General features: G+C 31.0%; 1 protein-coding gene across 2 annotated transcripts in view; it reads right to left on the bottom strand.

The window, feature by feature from the left end:
* Positions 1-1,109: 1,109 nt before the first annotated feature.
* The window catches only part of LOC129221551 (guanine nucleotide-binding protein G(q) subunit alpha-like), a 43,444-nt gene continuing 31,234 nt past the window's right edge, over positions 1,110-13,319 (bottom strand). The window contains exons 8-10 of one of the 2 annotated variants that reach the window (XM_054856045.1): positions 7,808-7,915; positions 5,231-5,341; positions 1,110-3,120 (exon numbers count right to left, since the gene is read on the bottom strand). In XM_054856045.1, the coding sequence (XP_054712020.1) occupies positions 5,259-5,341; positions 7,808-7,915 (191 nt within the window). In that variant the 3' untranslated portion in view covers positions 1,110-3,120; positions 5,231-5,258. The remainder of the gene's footprint in view (positions 3,121-5,230; positions 5,342-7,807; positions 7,916-13,319) is intronic. The other variant, XM_054856044.1, reaches the window with a different exon arrangement.

Here is a 13,319-nt window from a genome sequence, read left to right as displayed (position 1 = left end):
CTTTCACGGGTCGAAAATATCGGATATATACATATTTATAAAAATATTCGGATATATATCAAAGTATCGGATATTTTCAAACCCTGATTAGGGGCCTCCACACTTCCAAATCCGGCCCTGCCCCCAGCACAATGGCATTTCAAATTTGCACCAACGAAGAGATTTTTCATAACGAAGCAGAATAATAAGGTGCTGGTTCAAGGAGAGATTTTCTATAGATCTGAGGTTGGAGCAAAAAAGTCTTATGAAGACTAAGAGGAGCATTGCAACCAGTAAGGTTACGAGTGTATTTCCAGGTTTAGTGGTGAAGCCTCAGAAAGTGTGTGATGTCCAAAAGTTACTGACCAAACATTTTGGGTCAAACTGGGAGACTGTTGAGTGTTTGATTTTTTACAAAAACATCTTGATGGCATCATTTGCTCAATTCAAAAATGAAAATATGAGTAAATACCGTAAATCCCCCCTCCACATACCACCATCATTTACATAAACGTTTTTCAACACCCTTCCCTAATATCACTAAAAACCGAAGAGATTTAGTTTTGACCTCGATTATGCTTGATGCAACAGTAAAATGGCTTTCCCCAAAAATTTAGTTTTTTGGAGGTGGCCGGTTTTGTAACTGCACGACACATATGTACCAAATAAATTTATACCAAAAAGTAGCAGAAAACATGCTCATTTACATCTATATAGATTAATTCCCAAAGCTTCAGGGGAGGGAGGGGGGCAATTGACCCTACTAAATGACGAGCATTGACAAAATCATTCATGTAGTACAGGGTGGGGCAGAGTAACTTGCTTATTTCAGAAGGTAGTCCTGACGCAACAGCTGCTCTGAGGATGTTGTGGATAAGGCCATCCAGGGGCTCTTGGTTCAGTTGTCATCATGGAGTGGATGAAGACATAATGTACGTTCCTCCTCAAAGTGTATTTTCCTAATGGTTACTCCATCGCTATCTCCCTCTTACAGCATGCATTTACAACTATGTTTAGAATGTCTTTAGCAATTTTTATTTTTTTTCTCAATTCTATGCCCTATAGGATCCATCAGTTGATTTAAAAATACATGATTAATAGAAAAAATGAAGACACACATGTATAAATAAGGCATTTTTATTAATCAGTTTCTAAAGGAAAAGCTAAAAAAAGTATCCACTACATTTTATTTACTGTATGAAATGATTTCAAATTTTATAAAATGTACTGAGCACGGTAGCAGCCAAGACACCATTCAGATTACTTTAATTTTACAAACATTAAATGGCATGTAAATAACAAATGCCTGAAAAAGATGTCTCAAGACAAAATGCAACAGTTTATATTTTACAAAACTTCAGCACGGCAATTATCTATTCTGTATATATACATATAAGTATATATATCAAAGCATAGTTACACTAAAACAGGATTTTTACACTACCATTACATGCAATATCCCTCCCCCCCTTTGGAATAGTAGTATATTCAAAAGCACCAACAATATAAGAAGGCTGATCAGTATTGATGAAACACATGATCAGTAACATAAAAATTTACATGACACTCGCAATAGAGGGAAATTCATCTATGATACAAAGTTGACTTAAGAATTCAAACAGAATAAAACAACAAATACAAATGCAAAGAACAGTTCCATTCATAAACTTTCAATTGAATTTAATTACAGAAAAATAATATTTTTACAAATTAACAAAAGCAGTAGAAATGCTTTTTATAAATACAAAGCAAACTTTAAAAATGAAAATAAGTTTAAGTTATAAATCAATAAATTAAAATACATAACTCGTCAAATTAACTATTAGCAGAATATTTAGAATGAGTGCTGTATTTTGATTACATATATTGAAAACAATCAAAAATATAAATTACCATGCATCAAAGGGAAAAAAGAGCAACTTTTAAAGCAAGAAATAAGGGTATTTAAAAAATTTAATCATTTACAGTAAATTTCCTTTGTATTTTTGGTAAACCTTAATACTTTTTAAAGACTAGCATTTTTCAAGTATTGCATTATGTACACTATGAATGTTCAGAATATGGGTTAAAATTAAATGCCCACATCCATGATTTCAAATGCAAAAAGATGCAGGCATTTTAATTCATAACTTCAAACAATTATCATTAAATCACCGGTGAGTATTTAAAAGGAAGGAAAAATAAAACCACATTTCAATTAAATCGTCTAAAATATTTTTCTTGAAATTGGTAACAAAAAAGTAAACTCTATTTTCAAAATTTTGGACCCATTAAAACACAATGCTTTGCAGCTATTCATTATATGGGGGAACAGTGTGAGCACATTGAATATTGTTGACAACACTGAAGCACTGTTTATACAGTTATTGATCACAGATTGTTATTTAATAATTTACAATTTTGACAGTAACTTACATGCAAAAAATTAAGCTTCAAAACAGCATGATGCACAATTTAATCATTCAATATTCAAGTTTCAAATTCAGGGGAAAACACTAAATTTCAGTAAAACATTACAGCAAAAAAAAAAAAAAAAAAAAAAAAAAAATCATAAAAAAAACACTAGTATAAATTGTGAGCATATTTTCTTTTTTTTCCTCTTTAAGAGCAAATTGGCACATTGAAAATTTTCAGATTCCTTTTGAATTTGTTTATAAAATTATGATTTAGATATGCTATAAAGTTCACTATGGATGGAAAAGAAACCATAAAAACAAATCCCATAAAGCTCTGCCTCGGGCATTCATTCAGAATAAGAATCAGCATAAGCTATCAGTGATCAAAATCTTCTCAAATTGTCTCAATGGCATTTGTTTACTGATAGCACTTGCTCACTAAAATCACATCTCTGTCGGACATCATAAAACATCCTCAAAAGTATATTTTACTATATATATGTGTGTATATATTTATATACATATATATATAGTTCACAAGTTGCAAAATTGATTTTGTTTCGGGAAAAGGAAATCACTGTTGGAAGTACTAACCAAAAGGTAGCTTCTTCCACAGTGACTCATGAAAAAAGTCAAAATAGTAAAAATTCTAACATTACCACCTATACAAGATTATATTCTTTCAAGTTTTGCTGGAGAATGGTGTCTTTTACTGCAGCAAACACAAACCTAATATTTTCAGTATCTGAAATAGGAGAGAGAAAAAATTAATACAGATAAAACACTGAAAATAAATGCTATAAAGACAAGAAACAAGTTTTAAATCATAATTAAAAATTGAAGAACAATCAATCACTAATGAAAAGAGATATGCACCTTGGTCTTATTTGCATGATCAATTGATAAAAATTTAAACTGATAGTTGTTTTTACAATGTCCTACATTGAAAGTAAATGAAGGATTTGGGGAGAAAAATCCCGCCAGTCAAGTTTTTTCATAGAAACAAAACAAGGACGACATTCAATGGTTGCTAAAGTATACTTATCAAATAGTGTATCATCCGTTGTACAAAACCCCATAAGTCAGCTGAAATACTTGTTTGAAAATAGGTAATACAGGGGGGGGGGGAGAAATCCAGTTAGTCAAAAATTTTAAACATTCAAATGCATTTTTTTTTTTTTTCAAAATTGGCTTTTTTTGACCCATGACCTTTTTTTCTTCATATAATTGCATCAAGTATTTAATAACTTCACATACTTTTAAAAAATTTTAATCCTTTCCATCACCAAAAAAAAACAAAAAAAAAAAAAAAAAAAAACCCAATGCTTTAAATGCTGCACCATAGTTAGTATTTTAATGAAAAATGTTTGTTTACACGAGCTTTTGTCCTATCTTTTCTTTTTAAACCATTTACAGTCATCAGCATCATTTTGCATCAGTGCATCATAATGAAAATCAAACCACTCAAACAGCTACCAAACAAAAGCTAAAAATATTATGAAATATGTAGGAAAAAAACTAAGATTATAATTTCAATTTTTCAACGCATTTGTTATTGAACAAGTTGGAAGTTTTTACTTAAAAAAAATCCAAGTTAAAAAAATATTTTTCTTTTCATCTATAATACTCAAAAAGTAAATTTCAAAAATGTTACTAACTATTTAATTAATCCAAATACAAAACTTAACACCAGAATACTTCACAAAAATAGTCATCAACCATCAAAAATAAGAAAATTTCGACAAATAAGTTTCAACAAAAGTGTAGATAAAACTTAATAAAATATAGAAAACAAGAATTGGGCAAAATAGAACTTAAATTTTTTTACTAATGTTAAATTAATTTCAAAAATTTGAAGTTTTTGAAACAACAGCAGCCAATAATGAAAGAAAGTTAAAGAATGATATAAATTAAACATCAAAATGTGAGTACAAGCGTGAGTTCAGGCATTTGCAAAGACGAAGAAATGAAAGAAAAGATATTAACATCTTTTGAAGCCATAAAATATGTATTTAGTAATAAATTAAACATTTGCTTAACCTTTCTCCAAACATCCTTAGTAAAGTTTTTTTATTTGTTTGCCCATGCTGGCTTGCCTTCGATAATACAACTTCACTCCCTTCAAAACCTGGCAGAGTAACCAGTTTCCAAATTATTTTTTACTTTCATTTTATTCCATTTATAGATTAAACTATGCATTAAGTTCTGAAAAGGATACAGTGGGCGCCGGTTAATTGAATCAAACGCTTTAATGGATCAAATCGCCAAAAACAAAACAAAATCCAGCTTTATTGAATTAGCCACTTTATGGTATCAAAACTGTTTAGAACAATCGTGATTTTTATAAGTGGGGGCTATTGTATTTTCATAAAAGAAAGCTTTGTAAAAAATTCTTCAAAACAAAATATTTCTCCAAATTTTTTGAAAATATTGTTAATAGAATCCTGCAATACATTTTTTTAAACACATGCACTTTATGCATATACTCAATAAATACATTTCAGAAATTCAAAAATATCTAAAAAATTTACAATACAGTTTAGCGAAGAGAAATTATTAATTGACAAGAGTTTTTTTTTTTAATTATTATTCAGCAAACTAGTCATAATAGGTTAGAAAAATTTCTAGCTAGATCTATTGCACTACCCATACTGATAAACTAGTCAGTGATTTTAAAACATCTAAGAGAAAGCTAAAAAATATAGAAAGTTCTAAAACTAATCTTGATTTATTTATAGTCAAATTAATTTTGACTCTTGGTCATTCAGTTTACAAGCAAATGGAGTAAGGGTGGAAAGATGGAAACCTACAATGACAATTCAAAAATCGAATTTTTTATACTTAATACAATTTACAGAGAAAGGATGTATTAATTCCAATTTGTCAAGCCAGATTGCATTCCTTCAAGTTGTTTTGCAGGATAGTATCTTTTACAGCGCAAAAGACCAGTCGAATATTTTCGGTGTCTATATATCATTCCAATTATTGTCAGCATGCAAAAAGAATTTTAAAAACCACACAATGCATTAAATATAAGCAGATATTTTAAAGTCACAACACAATTATGTATGGAAGAAATCAAAAACTGAAATATAGGATCAGAAATTTCTACATACCTCAGATCAACGTAACTATAAATAATTAATTGTAAAATACAAACATGCAATACCAGCATAAGGATCTCAGTAAAAAAAACTTAAAGGAAAAAGAAAAAAAAAACATGCTATGATACTCATAGTTTAAATATAAATATTTATATGCAAAGACATGCTATTCCATAGAAAATCTATAAAGACTTATTTAAAAATATAATTCACATAGATTGGAAATAGAATTCCAAGAAAATAAAATAAAAATAGTAAACAAAATAAATAAAAGTTGAATCGAAATGAATACATTTTTATTAATAACTAGGGGGCTCCGCCCTCTGCTCGCTGACACTCACCAGCCTCAGAAGATTGCTTCGCTATCTTATTTGATTTGCAAAGATTTAAATCTTCAATTAAAAATAAACAGATTAAAAACACATTATGAGTTCCCTTTGGAACAAAATGCACCCCTTCTCCAGGTTTTAAAAAACTTGTACCAACTTGAAGAGCCGTAAGGGTTAAGGGGCTCCTGAGCATTGCAAAACTGCAGTTTTGTACATTTGAAAAGTCACTTTTATAGTCGTTGTCTCTAGAAATATATTTTGTTTTTTAGCTCAGGGCTTGAATTGAGTTGAGCCTAAGATTTTCCGCTAAAATTGAAACCCTTAAAATTTGTGAATAAAAAAGAAACAAACAAATCTAAAAGGCGTAACTATGGCGACCCCAAATAAAACATCAATAACATTTGAATGGAGATGAGATTTTTCAAACTTGATTAAAACAGCGTTTAACTTTTTTCCTTTGGAGATAGAAGTTTAGTTTTTCGATCATAGGTCGGGGTAGATCTGGAGTAAAAAAAGCCGGTCTTTCTAGTGGTGTCAAAAAGAAAACTGTGAGACAATCCCTTCACTTTTTACTGGTAGATTTAATGAAGAACAAAAATAAGAGTACTTGGGTGTTAGATAATCTGTAAAGAAATGCTAATCATAATTTGATGTAGTTTTATTAACTTTTAAAAAGTGTTCATTACTAAAGTGAAAATATTTTCATATCAGATGAAAATAAAAATAATATATTTCGTATATTTGCACCTTTGCTAGGGAGAAAATTATAAGTTCACTAAACTATGCTACACAACATTTAGATGCTTCTCTAGAGAAGCATCTAAATGTATACATCTTACCTATATAAAAATATAATTTAAAAATGAGAAAATATTCTCAATTTTTAAATTATATTTTTATATAGGTAAGTTTCTAAATAATATACATAATACACACTAAAAATTTTCATTAAAAATATTAAATTATCAAAAATAAATAAAAATTATCAAATCAATACTCAACATACATTCTTACAACAGCAATTTGTTTAAGCAAATAATGTTTTAGGAAATGCAACCTTATATATCTCAGTAACAAATACTGTCGAATAATGTTAGGTAGATTTGTAGAAATGGGTTTTTTAAATAAATACTGAAACTCAGAAACAATGTAAACTGTCACCGAAACAGGTATGAATTTCATTTGAATTATTTTTAAAAAAATAATACATTTCAATTCAAAATTTCATAAATATACAACTAATTAATATTCATTTATTCTTTGATACCCACACTTTACTTAAATTTGCATAAAAATAAAATTAATTACTATTTTTGAAATTTTTATTCAGGACTGCTCAGATTATATTAAGATGCATAAATTAATATTATGAGCAGTACACTGAGCAAATTTCATATTCTTCCACCATTTTTTCCCATCTAACTTCAAACTTTTAATACCTCAAATCTGCTTTTTTGACATATTCTGCAATAATCTTCAAAATTTGCATCTGGGACTAATAAATGTGAAAACAGAAGTCAAGCAGGTTAAATATGGGCACATAGCAAAATTATTTTCTTCAGTCTGTATTTTGAGTTTAAAACTTGCGATACTGTAGGGGCCCAGATCGGGGGCCCCATAACAATGGCTGCCTGGTGAGAGCTCAACAAGCCAGCATCACGTAGAGCACAACATATCCCATGAGTCGGCGCAGCAAGTGAAGAGTAGAGGGAGAACAAGAATGGGTGCAGGAAAGCAATCGGAATAAGTTTGTGAAGAAATGACGCGATTTAAAATGTAGTTCCTATCTAATTTCATCATTGTAAATAGGTTCTGAATATAAGTCTTAATATCAATTACAAACTAAGTATTTAGTATAAAGTGGAGTTGTAATTTGAGTGACAAAGCTTTTTTGTATCAACATCAGAACGCATCGGATCCTACAATATTTATTTCACTAATATTTTTCATCCTCCATAAATCTATTTTAAAGTAAGAAAGAAAGAGAACAAATTTATACCTGTTGCACAGGTGAAATGAGAATACACCATCCTATCTGGATCAGGATTTTGTGAAAGATACATTTTCAAAATGAATTCTCGGGCAGCTATATGATCTTGTTTAGGACCTGAAAACAAAGTTTTTATAAGCAAAATAAAAATTTACTGTTAATATGATACTAGACAGTGTAAGCAAAATACATAATACATTCTTGTTAAGAAGGACTTTTATAGTTAATTCTTCATGGTAAGTCATTAGAAATTAGAACAATCAATTTTTCCACGTTTTTCAGCGATAAGATTTAAGTAAAGTGCGTCCCAAAAGTTTAGAGACAACAAGGTTTCCATGTTTTACAAGTTAAAGAGAGAAGTAACAAATTTAAAACAATTTAGAATAAAAAAATATCATTACAATTTTCACACTTTATACAAATTACATTAAACAATCAGACTTTATGATAAAATTAATTTTTAACTTAAATTTTACTGCCCCAAAAGTTTATAGACATCATTTTTTTCTTCAATGTTTAAACTTTTAAGCCATTTTTCCTAACAACTTCAAAAACTCGATCAGGCATACTTAAAACAAGCGTTTGAAGAACTTCTGGCTTTAATGAAAACCAACTGCATTCAATTTGCAATCTAAGATCTTGGACTGTTGCAAACTGCCTCCCATTAGCGTATACATCTCGAGCTAATATTCCACAGAGGTTCTCTATTGGGTAAAGGTCAGGATTTAAGGCTGGCCAGTCCATAAGAGTTACTTTTACTTGATTTTGTCTAAACCACTGCATTGTAGATTTAGACACGCGATGGAGCAGTTGTCTTGTTGAAATATCCATTGGTTCTCACCAAGTAATTTTCCAAATGGAAGTAACTGTTCTTCAAGCGTTTTCTGATAGTCTTCGGAACATTGATGACCTTTGAAGAAAGATATATCGGTTATTCCATTGAAAGAGAATGCTCTCCACACCATGAGTGAGCCTCCCCCTTATTGTCTACTAAAAAAAGTTCGTGGTTCCTTGCGAATATTGTGCCAGTAATATGCCCAACCATCGGGACCATCTAAATTGAATTTATTTTCATCACAAAAAAGAACACTTAACCCTTAATTTATCCAATCCATGTAATTTTGGGCTCACTGCTGTACATGAGCAGAGATGCCACTCTCTTATTCAAGCTTTCAGTAGAAGTTCAAAAAATTTTCAGTAGTTTTCAGCGCTTATCAGTACTTAACAATGCCCGACAAACGCTAACACAAAAGTCGAAAGTCAAACATATAGCGACATCGAAAATTAAAAGGTTATATGTATTACACCAAGTAAACTTGTTCATCAAGATTATAAGAGGAAATATGGAATTAAATGTACACTGGATAATAATTTGAATTTCTTCAATGCTTAATGCAAGTATTATTTCCTTTTTGTATCAAGAGCATTCATGAATCTAATATTAAATACTATGAATCCACTTAAATAATTTTGTGTGCTATGGCAGAAAAGCTTAAAGCAATTTTCAAAATATTTATTCATATGTACAGAACTAATAACAAAAGTTAATATAAATTTTTTAAATGACATACCTTTTTCACATGAGGATGACTGTTACTTATATACAGCTTATTTTTTCAAGATATTTTAAAACACATTTAAAGCAAAGTCTTTAAAGGAAAAAAAAAGATGAAATAATTGAACTTTTTAATCTGAGTCCATGAATTCTAGAAATCTGTTGCAAGCCAAACAGAAGATAGTTAAACATGCTGTGCTGACTAATTCCTCCTTCGGTTGTTTTTTTTTTTCCAACAAAAATCATTCTGAAAAATTTAAACAACTTGAAGAAAAAAGAAAAAAAAGTCTGGGAACATTTCCTTAAACAGCTGTTTAGAATGGTCTGCAGTAGCAATGGGCAAATTATGCTCAATCAAAAAACGAGTGAAAAGACACTCTGCTTTGTTGACTTCCAAGTTTTCATCTTTTTTTCTGAAGAAAGTGGAGACTTCTTTAGTGTTCTGCACCGCCTTGGAGTTTTCAACATGCGACTTCGCTGAAACGTGCCGCCGACAATCGTCGCGGCCGCCGTGCGCCAAACTGAAGTTTTTTGTACAAATCGTACAAAACGCCATATTTTCCGATATTTTAGATTTTTCCAAGCAAATAAACTCATTGGTGTAAACGTCTGTGAATTTCTGACAACTTTTTTTTTTTAGCCCGACTCTCGGGAAGAGGGGACGTCGATCGAGTGTTTCCATCCATTAAAGAAAATAAACAAATCAGAAAGAAACACCAGAGACTAAAAACTAGGGATGGAACGTTTAGTTCGGACCCGGTCACAGTGAACGGGTCTTTCAATCGAACTAATTCAGCTTTTAGTTCAGTAGAAAACAATCTAGTTCACTAGTTCGTTTAGTTCTTAGTTCGTTTAGTTCTTAGTTCGTTTAGTTCTTAGTTCGTTTAGTTCTTAGTTCGTTTAGTTCTTAGTTCGTTTAGTTCTTCGTTCATTTAGTTCTTAGTTCGATTTCGTTTAGTTCTCTTTCTCTCGTTCGATTTGGCAACTAGTTCGTTCGTTTAGTTCTTAGTTCGATTTTTAGTTCATCAGTAGTTCTTTCCTCATCTAGTTCACTGAACTAGAAATCTAGTTCCCTGAACTAAAAGCTGACTGTTTAGTTCAGTATTGCATCTAGTTCGACCAGTTTTCCTGCGTGTCTCTTGCAGTGCATCTGCTTTTCGTTCAGTCATTCAAGATTCAATGGAGCTATTGTTTAGCAGAGGCGGGTGGGGGAAAGTTCGGGAATATTCTTGACTTTCCTTTCAATTCAATCGCGATGCACGATGGACGTGGCGTGATTAGTGAAATAGGCGGAGTATGTGCGCCTCGTCACATGCATTGGGTGCGCTTATTTCAGAATTAAATTGACAGATTATTATTTTGTTTTTTAAATTTAAACTTCAAATTATTTCCATTGCACAAATGGACTTTAAAATGAAAAGAAAAAGGCTTTGTAAAGAATTTTTTTTCCACTTTCGACAGTGCAAAAGAAATTAGGAACGACTTTTTTGTGCTTTCTAATAAAAATGTTCTGCCTTTCTTAAAACTCATATTTTTATTAACACGCTTTTATTAGCTTCACCTGTATGTATGTATGTATGTATGTATGCAGTGGCGTACCAAGACAGATGGGGGCCTGGGGCGCTACTCGAAATGGGGGCCTACCTGGTATTAAAACTGAAGTTTCTCAAACTGTGTGTACGTACCATATATTACAATAATTATTTTAAGTGGTACATTTTTACATATTTCAGTAGTGTTGGTTTGATTTCGGACACTGTTGTAAATACCACGGCAAAACACATGGTTTTAAGTAAAATTAAGTAAATACTATATTTTTAATAAAATTGTGCTTTGTCAGAAAATATCAAAAACAGAAAAAAGTCCTAAAATTATATTGTATCTTAAAAATTTATTGCATCTGAACATCCAAGTACAGTGAACAGAAACGTTTACGCATTCCAGATTTAATTAATTTTAGGATATAAATTTTCTTTTCTCCGCGCGGCTTTGCTGGTAGAATTAAAAATATTTAATGTTCGACAGAAATTAAGACAAAAAAATTTTGCGTATGCGTGGGTTTAACTAACTAATCCGATTTCTAAAGCGAAGAGCGTAACTTCCCCCGATTAGTAGTGTATGAATTAAGACTAGACCATCGTAGTCTTAATACACAAAACAAAACATAAAACAGATATTTTAGCTGTATACTGTAATGATCAAAAATTATAAACGTGCATCTGTTATGCATTAGTTTTTTTTTTATAAATTGTTTGAAAAAAAAATGCATAAAACTTTGCTGAAAGCACTTAACAAAATAAAAGCAAATGATTTTTATTGGTTTAATTAATTTAAAAATAAATTTGGGGCCCCCATTAAATTCGTGGCCCAAGCGCTCATGTACCTTTGTACACTAGGACGAGTCACTGAAAAAAAGTCATATTTAACAAAATTTATGATATATACTCGCATATATAGGTAACTGATTAATATTTCTAATCATGATGTATATGACAGATCTACTGGAAAAAATAAGATACAATTTCAGGGCTTATGTCAAAGCGGGGCCTGTGGGACATAATTTGCCCTCTCTTTGTTTAGGCAAGAGTCACTGAGAAAATATTCATTCTACATAAAAAGTCAACTTTTTATTTATCTAAACCATGACATAGGCACGTCTGGCGAAAAAGAAAACGAATTAAAATTTTGGGGCCTATGTCAAAGCGGGGCCTGGGTATCATAAACCCTCCATTGATCCCGAAGAGGTATTGATTGTATCCCTGAACAAATATTTGGTCTTTAAAAAAATTATGATTTATTAAGCCAACTTGTTTAAGCATTCAAACCAAGATATGCGACAATATTGGTGAAAACCAAAAATTGAAATTTGGGGGCCTATGTCAAAGAGGGGCCTGGGGCGGACCGCCCCCTCCGCCCCCCCTTCGGTACGCCACTGTGTATGTATCTTGTAACGGAATCTTGCAGCTCAAATTTCGCCCACTTCCTGCGATCGGATTCTTTTGAAATTTGGCACGCGACCTCACACCCGATGACAATGCAATATTCTATAATTAAATTAATTAATTAACTCTTTTAATTGTTAGTTTCCTCCAGTTTTAATCAATATTTTGGCATAAATCCAACAATGTGAAAAAGGGAAAATTTTAAAAAATACATTAAAAAATGCTCGCAAAAATTATTTTAAAATACCTACGAAAACCTTTAATTTTTCTGCATCAGACAAAATTTGTTCCAATGTTCCAAGGTAATTAGAACATGAAATATAATTGTTTTTAACTAATTTCATGCCAAAATTTAGGTAAGCCTTCAATTGGAAATTCATTGCTGATCAGATCATTGATGAACAAAACTTTTATTTAAATGCATCTCAAATTTTTAAGTATAAATATGATTTCCGCAAACATACATCAATGACTTACAGTAGCTTCCCATCGGGGTGCCCTTATCTTAACTTTAAGATATTACCTCGCACTCGTTTTATAAATAGTTTCTTCGCCTGATAATTCTCCAACATAAGACTAAAAAACAGAAAAATAAAATAATAGTTTAAAAAACTAAAAAAACACGCTTTCGTAGCAAAATGAACTAAAAAGTGAAAAATAATCTTTGGATGATAGTAGTTGACCAATCAATTCATTTTAATGTAATACAAAAGAGCGTGGGGTGCTATCTATTTACATTTTTACTTGGACAACAAATGGAGGAAATTCAAGACAACTGATAAGAAGCCCCCCCCCCCCCCGCGCTTTTTTGTATTACATTAAAATTAATTGATTGGTCAACTACTATCATCCAAAGATTATTTTTCACTTTTTAGTTCATTTTGCTACGAAAGCGTGTTTTTTTAGTTTTTTAAACTATTATTTTATTTCTCAATCCATTTGCACGGGTGTGAGATTTTTGCGCATAAATTTGCAGTTTTCCCCTGGAATTTTTAGGCATTTTATTTTGTGGTATATTCCAATA

The sequence above is a fragment of the Uloborus diversus genome, chromosome 4 (genome assembly GCF_026930045.1).
Source record: "Uloborus diversus isolate 005 chromosome 4, Udiv.v.3.1, whole genome shotgun sequence".
NCBI classification, from domain to species: Eukaryota; Metazoa; Arthropoda; class Arachnida; order Araneae; family Uloboridae; genus Uloborus; species Uloborus diversus.
The sequence above is the reverse complement of the archived record's forward strand: the minus strand, read 5'-3'. Positions and strand labels throughout refer to the sequence as shown.